The 15,476-nt window shown below is 42.9% G+C and overlaps 1 protein-coding gene across 1 annotated transcript in view; it reads right to left on the bottom strand.

Moving 5' to 3' along the window:
- NAA16 (N-alpha-acetyltransferase 16, NatA auxiliary subunit) overlaps positions 1 to 15,476 on the bottom strand; it is a 325,238-nt gene that overhangs the window by 210,751 nt on the left and 99,011 nt on the right. The window contains 2 exon segments of the mRNA XM_053707967.1: positions 14,387 to 14,539; positions 14,826 to 14,995. Of these exon segments, the coding sequence (XP_053563942.1) occupies positions 14,387 to 14,539; positions 14,826 to 14,995 (323 nt within the window).

The raw sequence follows: 15,476 nt of genomic DNA, 5'->3' as shown, positions 1-15,476 counted from the left end.
TACCAAAGCTTTAGGACACGGATGAAGGGAGGAAACAAGACAGGTACCTTAAACGGAAGGCACCACTGCTTGTAAAACCTTTCTCCCAAAAATAGCCTCAGAAGAAGCAAAAGTATCGAATTTGTAAAATTTGGAAAAAGTATGCAGTGAAGACCAAGTCGCTGCCTTACAAATCTGTTCAACAGAAGCCTCATTCTTGAAAGCCCATGTGGAAGCCACTGCTCTGGTAGAATGAGCAGTAATTGTTTCAGGAGGCTGCTGGCCAGCAGTCTCATAGGCCAGACGGATGATGCTTTTCAGCCAAAAGGAAAGAGAGGTAGCAGTCGTCTTCTGACCTCTCCTCTTACCAGAATAGATGACAAACAATGAAGTTGTTTGTCTGAAATCTTTAGTTGCTTGTAAATAGAACTTTAAAGCACGAACCACATCAAGATTGTGTAACAGACATTCCTTCTTTGACGAAGGATTAGGACACAGAGAAGGAATAGGACACAGAGAAGGAACAGGACACAGAGAAGGAACAACAATTTCCTGGTTAATATTCTTATTAGACACAACCTTAGGAAGAAAACCAGGTTTGGTACGCAAAACTACCTTATCTGCATGGAACACCAAGTAAGGAGAGTCACACTATAAAGCAGATAACTCTGAAACTCTTCGCACAGAAGAGATAGCTACCAAAAACAAGACTTTCCAAGATAAAAGCTTAATATCTATGGAATGTAAAGGTTCAAACGGAACCCCTTGCAGAACTGAAAGAACTAAATTCAGACTCCATGGCGGAGCCACAGGTCTATAAACAGGCTTGATTCTGACTAAAGTTTGAGTAAACGCTTTGAACGTCTGGTACCTCCGCCAGACGTTTGTGTAAAAGAATAGACAAAGCATATATCTGTCCTTTTAAGGAACTAGCTGACAATCCTTTCTCCAATCCATCTTGGAGAAAAGACAATATCCTGGGAATCCTAATCTTACTCCATGAGTAGCCCTTGGATTCGCACCAACAAAGATATTTTCGCCAAATCTTATGGTAGATTTTCCTGGTGACAGGCTTTCTAGCCTGAATCAGGGTATCGATAACCGACTCAGAGAAACCACGCTTAGATAGAATTAGGCGTTCAATCTCCAAGCAGTCAGACGCAGAGAAATTAGATTTGGATGTTTGAAAGGACCTTGAAGTAGAAGGTCCTGCCTCATTGGCAGAGTCCATGGTGGAACGGATGACATGTCCACTAGGTCTGCATACCAAGTCCTGCGTGGCCACGCAGGTGCTATTAGAATCACCAACGCCCTCTCCTGCTTGATTCTGGCAACCAGACGAGGAAGGAGAGGAAACAGTGGAAACACATAGGCCAGATTGAAGGACCAAGGCGCTTATAGAGCATCTATCAACACCGCCTGGGGATCCCGGGACCTGGACCCGTAAAGAGGAAGTTTGGCATTCTGACGGGAAGCCATCAGATCCAATTCTGGAGTGCCCCATAGCTGAGTCAGCTGGGCAAATACCTCCGGGTGGAGTTCCCACTCCCCCGGATGAAAAGTCTGACGACTTAGAATATCTGCTTCCCAGTTGTCTACTCTTGGGATGTGAATTGCTGAAAGGTGGCAAGAGTGATCCTCCGCCCACCTGATTATTTTGGTTACTTCCATCATTGCTAGGGGACTCCTTGTTCCCCCTTGATGGTTGATGTAAGCTACAGTCGTGATGTTGTCCGACTGAAATCTGATGAATTTGGCCGCAGCTAGCTGAGGCCATGCCTGAAGAGCGTTGAATATCGCCCTCAGTTCCAAAATGTTTATCGGGAGAAGAGCTTCTTCCCGAGACCATAAGCCCTGAGCTTTCAGGGAGTCCCAGACAGCACCCCAGCCCAACAGACTGGCGTCGGTCGTTACGATGATCCACTCTGGTCTGCGGAAACACATTCCCTGAGCCAGGTGATCCTGAGACAACCACCAGAGAAGAGAATCTGACGACTTAGAATATCTGCTTCCCAGTTGTCTACTCTTGGGATGTGAATTGCTGAGAGGTGGCAAGAGTGATCCTCCGCCTACCTGATTATTTTTGTTACTTCCATCATTGCTAGGGGACTCCTTGTTCCCCCTTGATGGTTGATGTAAGCTACAGTCGTGATGTTGTCCGACTGAAATCTGATGAATTTGGCCGCAGCTAGCTGAGGCCATGCCTGAAGAGCGTTGAATATCGCCCTCAGTTCCAAAATGTTTATCGGGAGAAGAGCTTCTTCCCGAGACCATAAGCCCTGAGCTTTCAGGGAGTCCCAGACAGCACCCCAGCCCAACAGACTGGCGTCGGTCGTTACGATGATCCACTCTGGTCTGCGGAAACACATTCCCTGAGCCAGGTGATCCTGAGACAACCACCAGAGAAGAGAATCTGACGACTTAGAATATCTGCTTCCCAGTTGTCTACTCTTGGGATGTGAATTGCTGAGAGGTGGCAAGAGTGATCCTCCGCCCACCTGATTATTTTTGTTACTTCCATCATTGCTAGGGGACTCCTTGTTCCCCCTTGATGGTTGATGTAAGCTACAGTCGTGATGTTGTCCGACTGAAATCTGATGAATTTGGCCGCAGCTAGCTGAGGCCATGCCTGAAGAGCGTTGAATATCGCCCTCAGTTCCAAAATGTTTATCGGGAGAAGAGCTTCTTCCCGAGACCATAAGCCCTGAGCTTTCAGGGAGTCCCAGACAGCACCTAGGCCCAACAGACTGGCGTCGGTCGTTACGATGATCCACTCTGGTCTGCGGAAACACATTCCCTGAGCCAGGTGATCCTGAGACAACCACCAGAGAAGAGAATCTCTGGTCCAACTGTATTTGAGGAGACAAATCTACATAATCCCCATTCCACTGTTTGAGCATGCATAGTTGCAGTGGTCTGAGGTGTATCTGTGCAAAAGGGACTATGTCCATTGCCGCTACCATTAATCCGATTGCCTCCATGCACTGAGCTACAGATGGCCGAGGAATGGAATGAAGAGCTCGGTAAGTAGTTAAGAGTTTTAACTTTCTGACCTCAGTCAGAAATATTTTCATTTCTACCGAGTCTATTAGTTTTCCTAGGAAGGGAACTCTTGTGAGGGGGGAGAGAGAACTCTTTTTGATGTTCACCTTCCACCCGTGTGACCTCAGAAAGGCCACTACAATTTCCGTGCGAGACTTGGCTCTTTGGAAAGTTGACTCCTGAATTAAGATGTCATCTAGATAAGGCGCCACTGCTATGCCCCGCGGCCTTAGCACCGCCAGGAGCGACCCAGGCACCTTTGTGAAAATTCTGGGAGCAGTGGCCAACCCGAAAGGGAGAGCCACAAATTGATAATGCTTGTCCAGAAAAGCAAACCTGAGAAACTGGTAATGATCTTTGTGGATAGGGAATGTGTAAATACACATCCTTGAGATCCACGGTAGTCATATATTGACCCTCCTGGATCATTGGTAAGATTGTCCGAATGGTCTCCATCTTGAATGTTGGAATTTGTTTAGAATTTTGAGATCCAGGATTGGTCTGAAAGTTCCTTCTTTTTTGGGAACCACAAACAGGTTTGAGTAAAACCCCAGCCCTTGTTCCGCAATTGGAACTGGGTGGATCACTCCCATTGTATGTAGGTCTTCTACACAGCGTAAGAATGCCTCTTTCTTTGTCGTGTCTGTAGACAGACGAGAAATATGGAACCTTCCCCTTGGAGGGGAGTCCTTGAATTCTAGAAGATATCCCTGGGATACAACCTCTAAGGCCCAGGGATCGTGTACGTCTCTTGCCCAGGCCTGAGCGAAGAGAGAGTCTGCCCCCTACTAGATCCGGTCCCGGATCGGGGGCTACCCCTTCATGCTGTCTTGGGGGCAGCTGCAGGCTTCTTGGTCTGTTTACCCTTGTTCCAGCCCTGGTAAGGTTTCCAGGCTGCCCTGGGTTGTGAAGTGTTACCTTCTTGCTTTGCAGCAGGGGAGGATGAAGCGAGACCGCTACTGAAATTTCGAAAGGAACGAAAATTATTTTGTTTGTTCTTTGTCTTTAAGGATTTGTCCTGAGGGAGAGCATGGCCTTTTCCCCCAGTGATTTCTGAGATAATCTCTTTCAATTCAGGCCGAAAAGGGTCTTTCCTTTGAAAGGGATGATCAGTAGTTTGGATTTTGACGACACATCGGCCGACCAAAACTTGAGCTATAGCGCCCTGTGCGCCAGAATGGCAAAACCTGAATTCTTTGCCGCTAACTTAGCTAGTTGGAAAGCGGCATCTGTGATAAAAGAATTAGCCAGCTTAAGAGCCTTAATTCTGTCCATAATATCCTCATATGAGGTCTCAGTCTGGAGCGCATCTTCCAGAGCCTCGAACCAGAAAGCAGCTGCAGTAGTTACAGGAACAATGCACGCTATAGGTTGGAGAAGAAAACCTTGATGAACAAAAATTTTCTTAATTAGACCCTCTAATTTTTTATCCATAGGGTCTTTAAAAGCACAACTGTCCTCAATTGGTATGGTTGTGCGTTTAGCAAGTGAAGAAACAGCCCCCTCTACCTTAGGGACCGTCTGCCACGAGTCCCGCGTGGTGTCAGATATGGGGAACATTTTCTTAAAAACAGGATGGGGAACGGAATACCTGGTCTATCCCAATCCCAAGTTACTATATCCGCAATCCTCTTAGGGACCGGGAACACATCAGTGTAAACAGGAACTTCTAGGTACTTGTCCATTTTACACAATTTCTCTGGGACCACCAAAGCGTCACAGTCATCCAGAGTATTTAATACCTCCCTGAGTAATAAGCGGAGGTGTTCTAGTTTAAATTTAAAGGCCAACGTATCTGAGTCTGTCTGAGGAGCAACCTTTCCCGAATCGGAAACGTCTCCCTCAGACAACACATCCCTCGCCCCCATTTCAGAGCGTTGTGAGTGTATATCGGATACGGCTACTAAAGCGTCAGAATGCTCATAATCTGTTCTTAAAACAGAGCTTTCACGCTTTGCAGGTAACATGGGCAGCTTAGATAAAAATACTGAGAGGGTATTATCCATAACTGCCGCCAAATCTTGTAAGGTAAAAGAGTTAGACGCGCTAGAGGTGCTAGGCGTCGCTTGAGCGGGCGTAACTGGTTGTGACACTTGGGGAGAGGTCAACGGGCTAACCTCATTACCTTCTGTCTGAGAATCATCTTGGGCCACATTTTTAAGTGCAACAATATGGTCTTTAAAATGTATAGACATATCAGTACACGTGGGACACATTTTGAGAGGGGGTTCCACCATGGCTTCTAAACACATTGAACAAGGATTTTCCTTGGTGACAGACATGTTTAACAGACTAATAGTAAGACAAACAGGCTTAGAAATCACATTAATCAAGCAAAAACACACTTTGCAAAAAACATTACTGTGCCTTTAAGATATAAAAAAGGCACCCAATTTTCCAAAACAGTGAAAAATGCACCAAACTTTCTGAAATTTTCACAGTATGTACCTAAAGCATTGGTAAGATTGCACAGCTAGCAAAAAAATCGATTTACCCCTTAATGCCCAAACCGGATCAATAGTAAGCTAACAGACTGGTTAAAACAAATTTAGCACCTTGCCACAGCTCTGCTGTGGCCCTACCTTCCCTTAGGAGTCGGATTTATGGGAAAAAAGCTTCTTATGGGTACTCAAATTGTAGCAGGAGCCACCATGTGAACACAGCATGAAGATCTAGTCCATCTAACTGCGCATCTGAGGCGTGAAATTAGGCCCCTCCCACCTTACTCCGGTGCTGTGAGGCCTAAAGAAACACTCCTAGGAGTTATATTAGCCATGTGGGTAACAACCCCTGAAAGAAACCCAAAAGGACCTTCTAAGTGTCTCAAAAACGATGTTTATGAGTAAAAACCGTTTGCCATAAAAAAGGGTCAACCAGCATAAATTAGCCCTGTAATGTAAGCTTGTAATTCCATACTTAGTCTCTGAATAAAGTTTACCCTTCCCTCATGTGGATCTTATCAGTCCTTTTCTAGCATTATCAGTCGTCTAGAAATAAATGACTGAACATACCTTATTGCAGCTTAATCTGCAAACCGTTCCCCCCAACTGAAGTTTTCTTGTACTCCTCAGTCCTGTGTGGGAACAGCAGTGGATTTTAGTTACAACATGCTAAAATCATTTTCCTCTCTGCAGAAATCTTTATCCCTTTTCTGCTGGAGAGTAAATAGTACAAACCGGTACCATTTAAAAATAAACTTTTGCTTGTAGAAAAAAAACTACAAATATAACACCACATTCACTTTACCCTTCCGAGAGAGACCCTATTGCTTAGAGCCGGCAAAGAGAATGACTGGGGGGTGGAGCTAGAGGGGGAGCTATATGGACAGCTCTGCTGTGTGCTCTCTTTTGCTCTCTTTGCCACTTCCTGTTAGGAAGGAGAATATCCCACAAGTAAAGGATAAATTCGTGGACTGGATACACCTTACAAGAGAAAATACAATAAATTTTAAATCATTCACTGAACAGATATTTCTATCCACCCGTGTGTGCTTGGTAAAAATAAAATGTATGCATACCTGATAAATTTATTTATTTCTTGACACAATGAGTCCATGGATCATCATTACTGTTGGGAATATCACTCCTGCCCAGCAGGAGACAGCAAAGAGCACCACAGCAAAGATGTTAAATATCTCCTCCCTTCCCTCCCACCCCAGTCATTCGACCGAAGTAAACGAGAGAAAGGAAGAAACAAGGTGCAGAGGTGTCTGAAGTTTATAACATACTAACCACCTGTCTAAATAACAGGGCGGGGCCGTGGACTCATCGTGTCAAGAAAGAAAGAAATTTATAAGGTAAGCATTAATTTTGTTTTATTTCTAATGACACGATGAGTCCACGGATCATCATTAATTACTGTTGGGAATCAATACCCAAGCTAGAGTACACAGATAAGGGAGGGACAGGACAGGAAACCTAAACGGAAGACACCACTGCTTGAAAAACCTTTCTCCCGAAAGAAGCCTCAGCCGAGGCAAGAGAGTCAAATTTATAGAAGTTTGAAAAAGTGTGGAGAGAGGACCAGGTTGCAGGCTTGCAAATCTGTTCCCTAATGGCATCATTTTGAATGCCCAGGAAGTGAGAACAACCCTCGCAGAAGAGCCGTAACTCCCTCGGGAGGCTGCTAACCAGCAATTTCATAGGCAAAGCAAATGATACTCTTCAGCCACAAAGTAAAATAAGTAGCCATAGCTTACTGTCCCTTACGTTAAACAGAAGACTGACGAAAAACCTTAGTGTTGAAAAAACAGGACCAGCACTCACTTTATCCTCAATCTTCCAGATAAAATGAAAATGGTGCACCACACCAGGGGGACCTCCCTTTCCAGGATCCAGTAATGGGTAACATAAAACAACACATCGGTGGCACTCAAAATATGGCAACAGTGCCTTTATTCAACTGAGCAACGTTTCGGGGCTCCTGCCCCTTTATCAAGCTAACACGTATTAGGAAAAATCACAAATTTATATACATAGGACACCAATCACAACTCAAAGGGGAGGGGTCACACACCTGATAAGGTCACACCTGGCCTAACAAACAAATTAGCCATTCTAACCTAGCTATATTTTAACCCCTTAAACCCCTAATGTGAAATAGACTCCATTTAAAAACAGATTCAGCAAGTTGCTATATATACTGTACTATATGGCTAGTTTTTAGCTATTTAGCTACAAATCATATATCTATAGTTTATAAATCAACTAGAACCAGACACAGCTACATAGTCAACTATGGCCTTAAATAAAAGGGAGTAAGTCAAATTCCCTATTGAGCCCCTTGGGGTACATGGTATCTAACTTCCAGATCCATCTGGCCTCCCTATACAGGAGGTCCTTGACCCTATCACCCCATCTAATCTGTATGGGGGCTTGGTCTATTACCATATATCTAAGCTGGTTAATTTGATGGCCTTTCTCAATAAAGTGTGCAGGAACTGGGAGGTTAGCGGTTTTATCATTTCTAATTGTGGATTTATGTTGGCATATGCGATCTTTGACCCTTTGGGTCGTCTCGCCAACATATAACAGCCCACATGGGCACTTTAACGCATACACCACATGTGTAGAATTACATGTGTAATAACCTTTAATTGGAAATTTTTCCCCCGTGTATGGATGTGAGATGCTACCTCCTTGATGACATTACCACACTGACCACAACCTAGGCAGGGGAATGTACCTTCCTTGGGTTTACCAAGGAATCTTTGGTCCCCTCTCCTAGTACTAGACATGACCCTAACCAGCCTTTTACCTATGGTTTTACCCCTATGATAGGCTGCTCTTGGGATAATCTGGAACTCTTCAATCTCTGGACAAGCTTCCTTAAGTAAAGGCCAATTCCTCTTGATAACGTTGAAAACTTTTTGGCTCATAGTGTTATATGACGTAACAAAATTAATTCTTTTATTAGCAGATGTAGTATGTAACTTAGGGGGACCCTTAATGGATTGTTCTACTGCATCCAATTGCTGACTATCATAACCCCTTTGGATAAATTTGTTTTTCATCTCAACAAATCTGACCTGTTTCATCTGGGGATCAGTGACTATCCTGTCCACCCTAATCAACTGGGATTTTTGGACACTGTTAAATACCTTAGGGGGATGAAAACTTTTGCGATGCAGCAAAGTATTACGGTCTGTGGGTTTCACAAATAAATCGGTCGTTAAGGATCCATTTTGTTTAAGGACAGTAGTATCCAAAAACTCAACCTTGTGGTAATCATGTTTGCAACTGAATTTTAGAAAAGGAACAGTATTCTCAATATTGACCTGCAGCTGTCTCAATTTTTCAGTGGGGCCCCGCCACACTATGAACAAATCATCTATGTAGCGGAAGCACCCCTGACAACACTCATTAAACAAGGGATCACTATAGACTACTCTTTCTTCAATGGAGTCCATAACCAAACATGCATAAGCTGGGGCCACATTGGACCCCATAGCAGTCCCATTCGTTTGCATGTAAAACGAAATTATTGGTCAAGACCAGGTCCAACAACTGGATAAGCCATTCTTGTTGTTGCCGACTATACAGACCGCTCTTGGCTAATGTATTACTAATACAATTAATCCCCATGGAATGCGGTATAACAGTATATAAGGAACTTACGTCCCATGTGGAAAGAATTACATCCTCTCCCATTTAAACTGAGAAATACATTCAATTAAGTGACCTGTGTCCCTAATGTATGACTTCCCTTGGGTGACCATAGGGGACAAAATCTTATCCAAAAACTGGGCTGTGGGACTAAGTAGGGAGTTTATCCCAGCCACGATGGGTCTCCCTGGGGGGTCAACCAAACTCTTATGAACCTTATGGACTACGTAAAATACAGGAACAATAGGATGTACAGGAAGAAAAAAATCATACAGTTTTTTAGTTAGCAATTCATTAGTCAAAACCATATCTAATATTCTCTTTAAACCTTGACAGACACTGTTAGTAGGATCACAGTCCAATTTCGTGTAAGTAATTTAATCTTCAAGCTGTCGCATAATTTCCTTTTTATATTTGACAGTGTCCATTACAACCACCGCACCGCCCTTATCGGCGGGCTTGATGGTAAGGTTTTTGTTGTCTTGCAGGGTTTTGAGTGCTTGGTATAGATTTTTACTTCGATTATGTCTATTGTCCTGTTTGTAATTCATAGTTAGCTTCCTAAAGTCAGTATCCACCATTTTGATGAAAGTCTCAACGGCCACATTGTCTCCAGAAGGGTTAAAGGAACTTTTCAAATGAAGGCCCAAGGGAGTTAAATCAAAGGTACCCTCATTGTTAATGTCCTATGTATTCTGTGTGAAAAACTGCTTGTTTGGATTATTAAAGAATGCCTTAAAAAAACCTTAGTGTCGCCTGTAAAAAGAATCTTAGTGCACGTACCACGTCTAGATTGTGTAGAAGCCATTCCTCCTGAAAAGGAGGATTAGGACACAAGGAAGGAACAACAATCTCCTGATTAAGGTTCCAGTCTGAAACTACTTTAGGGAGAAACCCTAATTTAGTACGTAAACCCACCTTAACCGAATAAAAAATAAGGTAAGAAGAATCATACTTTAATGCCAGATAACAACTTAATATCTAAGGAATGCAGCGGCTCAAACGGAGCCCCTTGAAGAACCTTAAGAACTAAATTAAGACTCCAAGGAGAAGTAACTGATTTGAACACAGGCCAGATCCTGACCAAGGCCTGACCAAACTATTGTACATCTGGGAAATCCACCAGACGTTTATGTAACACAATAGACAAGGCAGCTATTTAACCCTTTAGGGTAACTTGCTGATAATCCCTTCTCCAAACCTTCTTGGAGAAAGGATATAAGTCTAAGAATCCGAACTCTACTCGAAGAGTAGCCCTTGGATTCCCACCATTATAAATATTTACGCCATATCTTATGGTAAATTTTCCTAGTAACAGGTTTAAAAGCCTGAATCATGGTCTCAATGACCGATTCCGAAAATCCATGCTTGGAAAAAATAAAGCGTTCTTCAAGTAGTCAGCTTCAGAGAAACTAGACTTGGATATAAGAAGGGTCCTTGAAATAGAAGGTCCTTCCTCAACGGAAGTCTTCAAGGTGGAAGAGGTGACATGTCCACCAGGAGTGTATACTAAATCCTGCTAGGCCACGCCGGTGTAAAGAGGATGAGGATCACTACACGCTCTCCTGCTTTATTCGAATCATAACTTAAGGAAGAGAAGCAAACTTAGGAAATAGGTATGCAAGACTGAAATTCCAAGGTACCACCAGAGCGTCTATCAGTACAGCCTGAGGGTTCATTGACATCGATCCGTACCTCGGAAGCTTTGCATTCTGTTGAGAAGCCATGAGATCCAATTCCAACTGACCCCATTTGAGAATCAGGCTGGAAAAACACTTCCAGATGGAGTTCCCACTCCCCCGGGTGAAAGGTCTGCCTGCTTAAGAAGTCCGCCTCACAGATGGCCACTTCTGAAATGTGGATCGCCAAAAGACAGCAATTGTGGGTCTCCGCCCACTGAATGAGCTTGGCTACCTCTGTCATGGCCAAGGCACTCTGAGTTCCTTCTTGACATTGATGTAAGCCATTGAGGTTATATTGCATGACTGGAACCTGATAAACCAGGCCGAAGCTAACTGAGGCCATGCTAGAAGGGGATTGAAGATTGCTCTCAATTCCAGATTGTTTAAGGGTAGAAAAGACTTCAATCAAGTTCATTGCTCCCCAGCCCAAAAGGCTGGCATCTGTTGTCACAATCACCCAGGAAGAACTGCGAAAGCAGATTCGCTGGGAGAGAAGAACCAAAGTAGAGAATCCCTTGTCACCTGCTCCAGCTGCAACCGCGGAGACAAATCCGCATACTCTCCGTTCCACTACCTGAGTATGCTTAACTGCTGAGGTGGAAACGGGCGAACGGGATGATGTCCAATGCCGCTACCATCAGCCCAATTACCTCCATGCACAGGGCCAATGATGGCTGAAGAGAGGACTGAAGTGCTAGGCAAAAATCGAAAATCTTTGCTTTCCTGACTACTGTCAGACTTCATTGATGAGGAAACTAATATAGTTCTCCAAGAAAACTATTCCAAATTTTCCTGCCATCTTGCTTATTGAAAGGAAGGCGCATGAACCAGAAAGTCATCCAGATAAGGTGCCACTGCAATGCCCTTCAATTGGAGTAGCACCAGCAGGGATCCTAGAACGATTGAGAAAATTCTGAAGCTGTGGCAAAGCCGAATGGAAGAGCCACGAAATGGAAGAGTTTGTCTATAAAAGCAAATCTTAGAACTTGTGGATGGGAACATGCAAGTAAGCGTCCTTTAAATCCACCGTGGTCATAAATGATCCCTCTTGGACCAAAGGAAGAATGGAACGAATAGATTCCATCTTGAAGGACGGCACTCTGAGAAACTTGTTTAGACTCTTGAGATCTAAAATTGGTCTGAAGGTTCCCTTTTTCTTGGGAACCGCAAACAGATTGGAATAGAATCCCAGACTTAGTTCCTGCATTGGAACAGGAACTAACACTCCCAGGTCGGAGAGGTTCCGTACACAGTGTAAGAACGGCTCTCTTTTTCTGCAGATAATCTTGAAAGCAGAAACCTGCCCCTGGAAGAAAAAGTCTTGAACTCTAGTTTTTATCCCTGGGACACAATTTCCACCGCCCAGGGATTTTGAACATCTCAAACCCAAGCGACGAAGGAAAGCCTGCCCCCTACAAGATCCAGCCCTTCGTGCTGTCTTTGATTCAACAGCAGGCTTCTTGGATTGCTTTCCCCTATTCCAAGACTGATTGGGTCTCCAGGAAGGCTTAGACTGCACCTGCTTGGAAGAGGGAGTGGAAGGATTTCCTTTTGAAAGGAACAAAAATTACTCTTACCTCCTGTAATATCAGAAATTATCTCAGTCAAACCAGGTCCAAACAAGGTCCCCACAAGGTCTTTCCCTTGTAAGGAATCGCCAAAAGTTTAGACTTGGATGAGGCATCCGCAGACCAAGATTTTAACCATAACGCTCTGCGGGACAATATGGCAAAGCCTGAATCCTTAGCTCCCAGCTTAATAACCTGAAGGGGAGCATCTGTAATAAAGGAGATGGCTAACTTAAGGGCCTTTATCCTATCCTGGATTTCTTCCAGAGGAGTGCGTGTCCGAATAGAATCAGACAACGCATCAAACCTGTACGCCGCCACACTGGTGACAGTAGCAATACAAACCACAGGTTGCCATTGAATACCCTGATGTACCTACATTCTGTTGAGCAACCCCTCTAACTTCTTATCCTCAGGATCCTTAAAGGAACAACTATCCTTTATGGGAATAGTAGTTCTCTTGGCTAGCATGGAAATTGCCCCTTCCACCCTGGGTACCGTCTGCAAAGACTCCTTGATAGAGTCTGCTATAGGAAACATCTTTTTTAAATAATTTTATCACTTCCTTGCTCTAACGTAGGCAAAGAGAATGACTGGGGTGGGAGGGAAGGGAGGAGATATTTCAACAGCTTTGCTGTGGTGCTCTTTGCCACCTCCTGCTGGGCAGGAGTGATATTCCCAACAGTAATTAATGATGATCCGTGGACTCATCGTGTCATTAGAAAGAAAACTTTTTTTAGAACATGTTAAAGAAAATAAATAAAAAAAATAAGCAAGAGACAACTTTAGGATTTTTCCGTAAAAAACTGCAATGCTTCTACTGTGAAACAGTGCGTGCCTGGCAGGTTTATCCATAGGGAAGACAAGGCCTTAGGGCATCCTGCAGCAGGGTATTTAACCACTTTATGTTAGAAAGGTTTCTGTACAGCTTTGTGACTGCTATAGGTTAAAGTTGTATTGCTTATTACAAAGCATTTATGTGATTTTGCTAAAACTGCAATAAACTTTTGTATGTACAGCATTTTTTTTAGTGTAAAAAGAAATCCGTCTGGGTAAAAGTGGGTCCAACAGGAATGCAGTATCTGGTTAGTTTTTATCTGTGCATGTTCATTTGTAGGGGCAGTTTGTCCCCAGTGTAACATTCCATATTATGAATTGTGTTGGTGAAGTGAGTCAAAATATATTTTTGCCTCTCTAGCAAAAACTCTTTGCACCAGCCCTCAGTTAAAACAACAATGTGCTTACTTGTACCAACCACAGATTTCTTAAGCAAAAATGGTCTTAGGATACGGAAAACCTTCACAAAGAGGGAAGGGAGGCTAAGAGGCAATGTACCTTGCATTTCACCACGGTTTCCTTCTATTTGAATTCTCTGAGATGTAAGGCTGATTCTCTAAAGCTCTCTGGTCTGGCAAGATCCTATAAGTTGCCTCATCCGTATTACAAGGCCCTTCAGGGATTGTTTAAAAGGTATGTTTTACCTTGGGACCTGTGTGTTTCATTAAGAGGAGGTAACAAATATACTTTATGTTAAAAGGGACAGTAAAGTCAAAATTAAACTGTAAAGTTAAATTTAAACAACTTTCCAATTTACTTTTATCAATTTTGCTTAGTTCTCTTAGTATACTATAGTAGAGAATAATCAGGAGTGTGCACGTGTCTTTAGCCATCTGGCAGCAGTGTTTGCAACATTGTTTATAGCATTGCTATAGATAATTCCAAACACTGCTGCCATAGACTGCTAAACACACACGGCATGGCTTTGAGCTTCTATCTGGCTAGTGCTACCTATATTTACTCTTCAAAAAGGATGCCAATAGAGTCAAAGCAAATTTGATAATAGAAGTAAAATGGAAATGTATAAAATTGCATGTTCTGTCTGAATCAAGAAAGTTTAATTTTGACTGAACTGCCCCTTTAACAAATGATGGTAAAAAAAAGAATTTAAATGTTCACTAGCCAATATGTGTATTTTTAAGCATGGATATTTATTATACAAACACAGACATACCCTGGTGAATTTTGAGCACATCTCTTCGGCGTCTTTAACCATATTAGCTCTCAGCATGTATTTTGCACATTTTGAATTTATGAACCGATCTGCTGTGTCCAAAGACTGAGCTTCATCCATCCACTTTGCAGCTTCTTTAAGGTTACCAATATGCTGTGGTCAGTAAAGACAAAAGGAGTAAGTTTACATTTCTCGAATACCACAATAAAAAAATACCCGGTATTACATTCTTTAAGATTACATTTCTTCACACTATGTACAGTTAGATACTAGGTACAGTTAGATCCTACAGCCGCCTTGCTCATTTTATTTAATGTTGTCTGTATGTTGGCTGTGTGTCTATGTTTTCTGCCCCCCTAGACTACAGGTGCATAGGAGGAGGGATGGAACTGTTCATGCCTTATACAAGAAGACATGTGTATGCATCATTTCTTTTTACCTTGTAAATTTTTGCTTTCATGTAGAAAAGCTCAATTAAGGTTGGAGTGCTGGCAATAGCTGAGTTGATATAGTCTAAGGCAAGAGACCACTGGCCGAGTTTATCAAAGTGCTGTGCTAAGAAATACCGAACCCAAAGAAGTGTTGTTGGCGGTTCCTTCTCCCCTTTTTCTGCAAGTATAAAAATAGTGTATATCAATCAAAGGGAAAACAATGGATCACATTACATTATAAACACAATTGTATTTACAAATATCAGAGACCACAAAAAAAAACGTTCATGTATAGCATAAGCATTATTTTGCCATTTCACACCACTTTTACAAGAACAAATAGATCAATTTGACAATTTAGGATTTGGTAACATATTACCGTAGATACTCTAGTATAATGCGAGATTTTTGAGACAAAAATTAAGATACAAATTGGAAGGGTCGCGGTATATTCGAGACATTTCATATCATCTGATTTGATGCTGCCTTTAAGACGTGCACTAAACATGTCCCACACCAGTACGCCAATGCTCTCTTGCGGAGCAGACAGCTAGGTCGACGGCACCAAACATTATCAAGCCAGAATTTCACTCCGTCTTCGTCCATCCAGCAATTTGGTTGAGCTCTAACGACAAGCGATGGAAATTTTGCATTTTTCG

The sequence above is a fragment of the Bombina bombina genome, chromosome 3 (genome assembly GCF_027579735.1).
Source record: "Bombina bombina isolate aBomBom1 chromosome 3, aBomBom1.pri, whole genome shotgun sequence".
Lineage (NCBI taxonomy): Eukaryota > Metazoa > Chordata > Amphibia > Anura > Bombinatoridae > Bombina > Bombina bombina.
The sequence above is the reverse complement of the archived record's forward strand: the minus strand, read 5'-3'. Positions and strand labels throughout refer to the sequence as shown.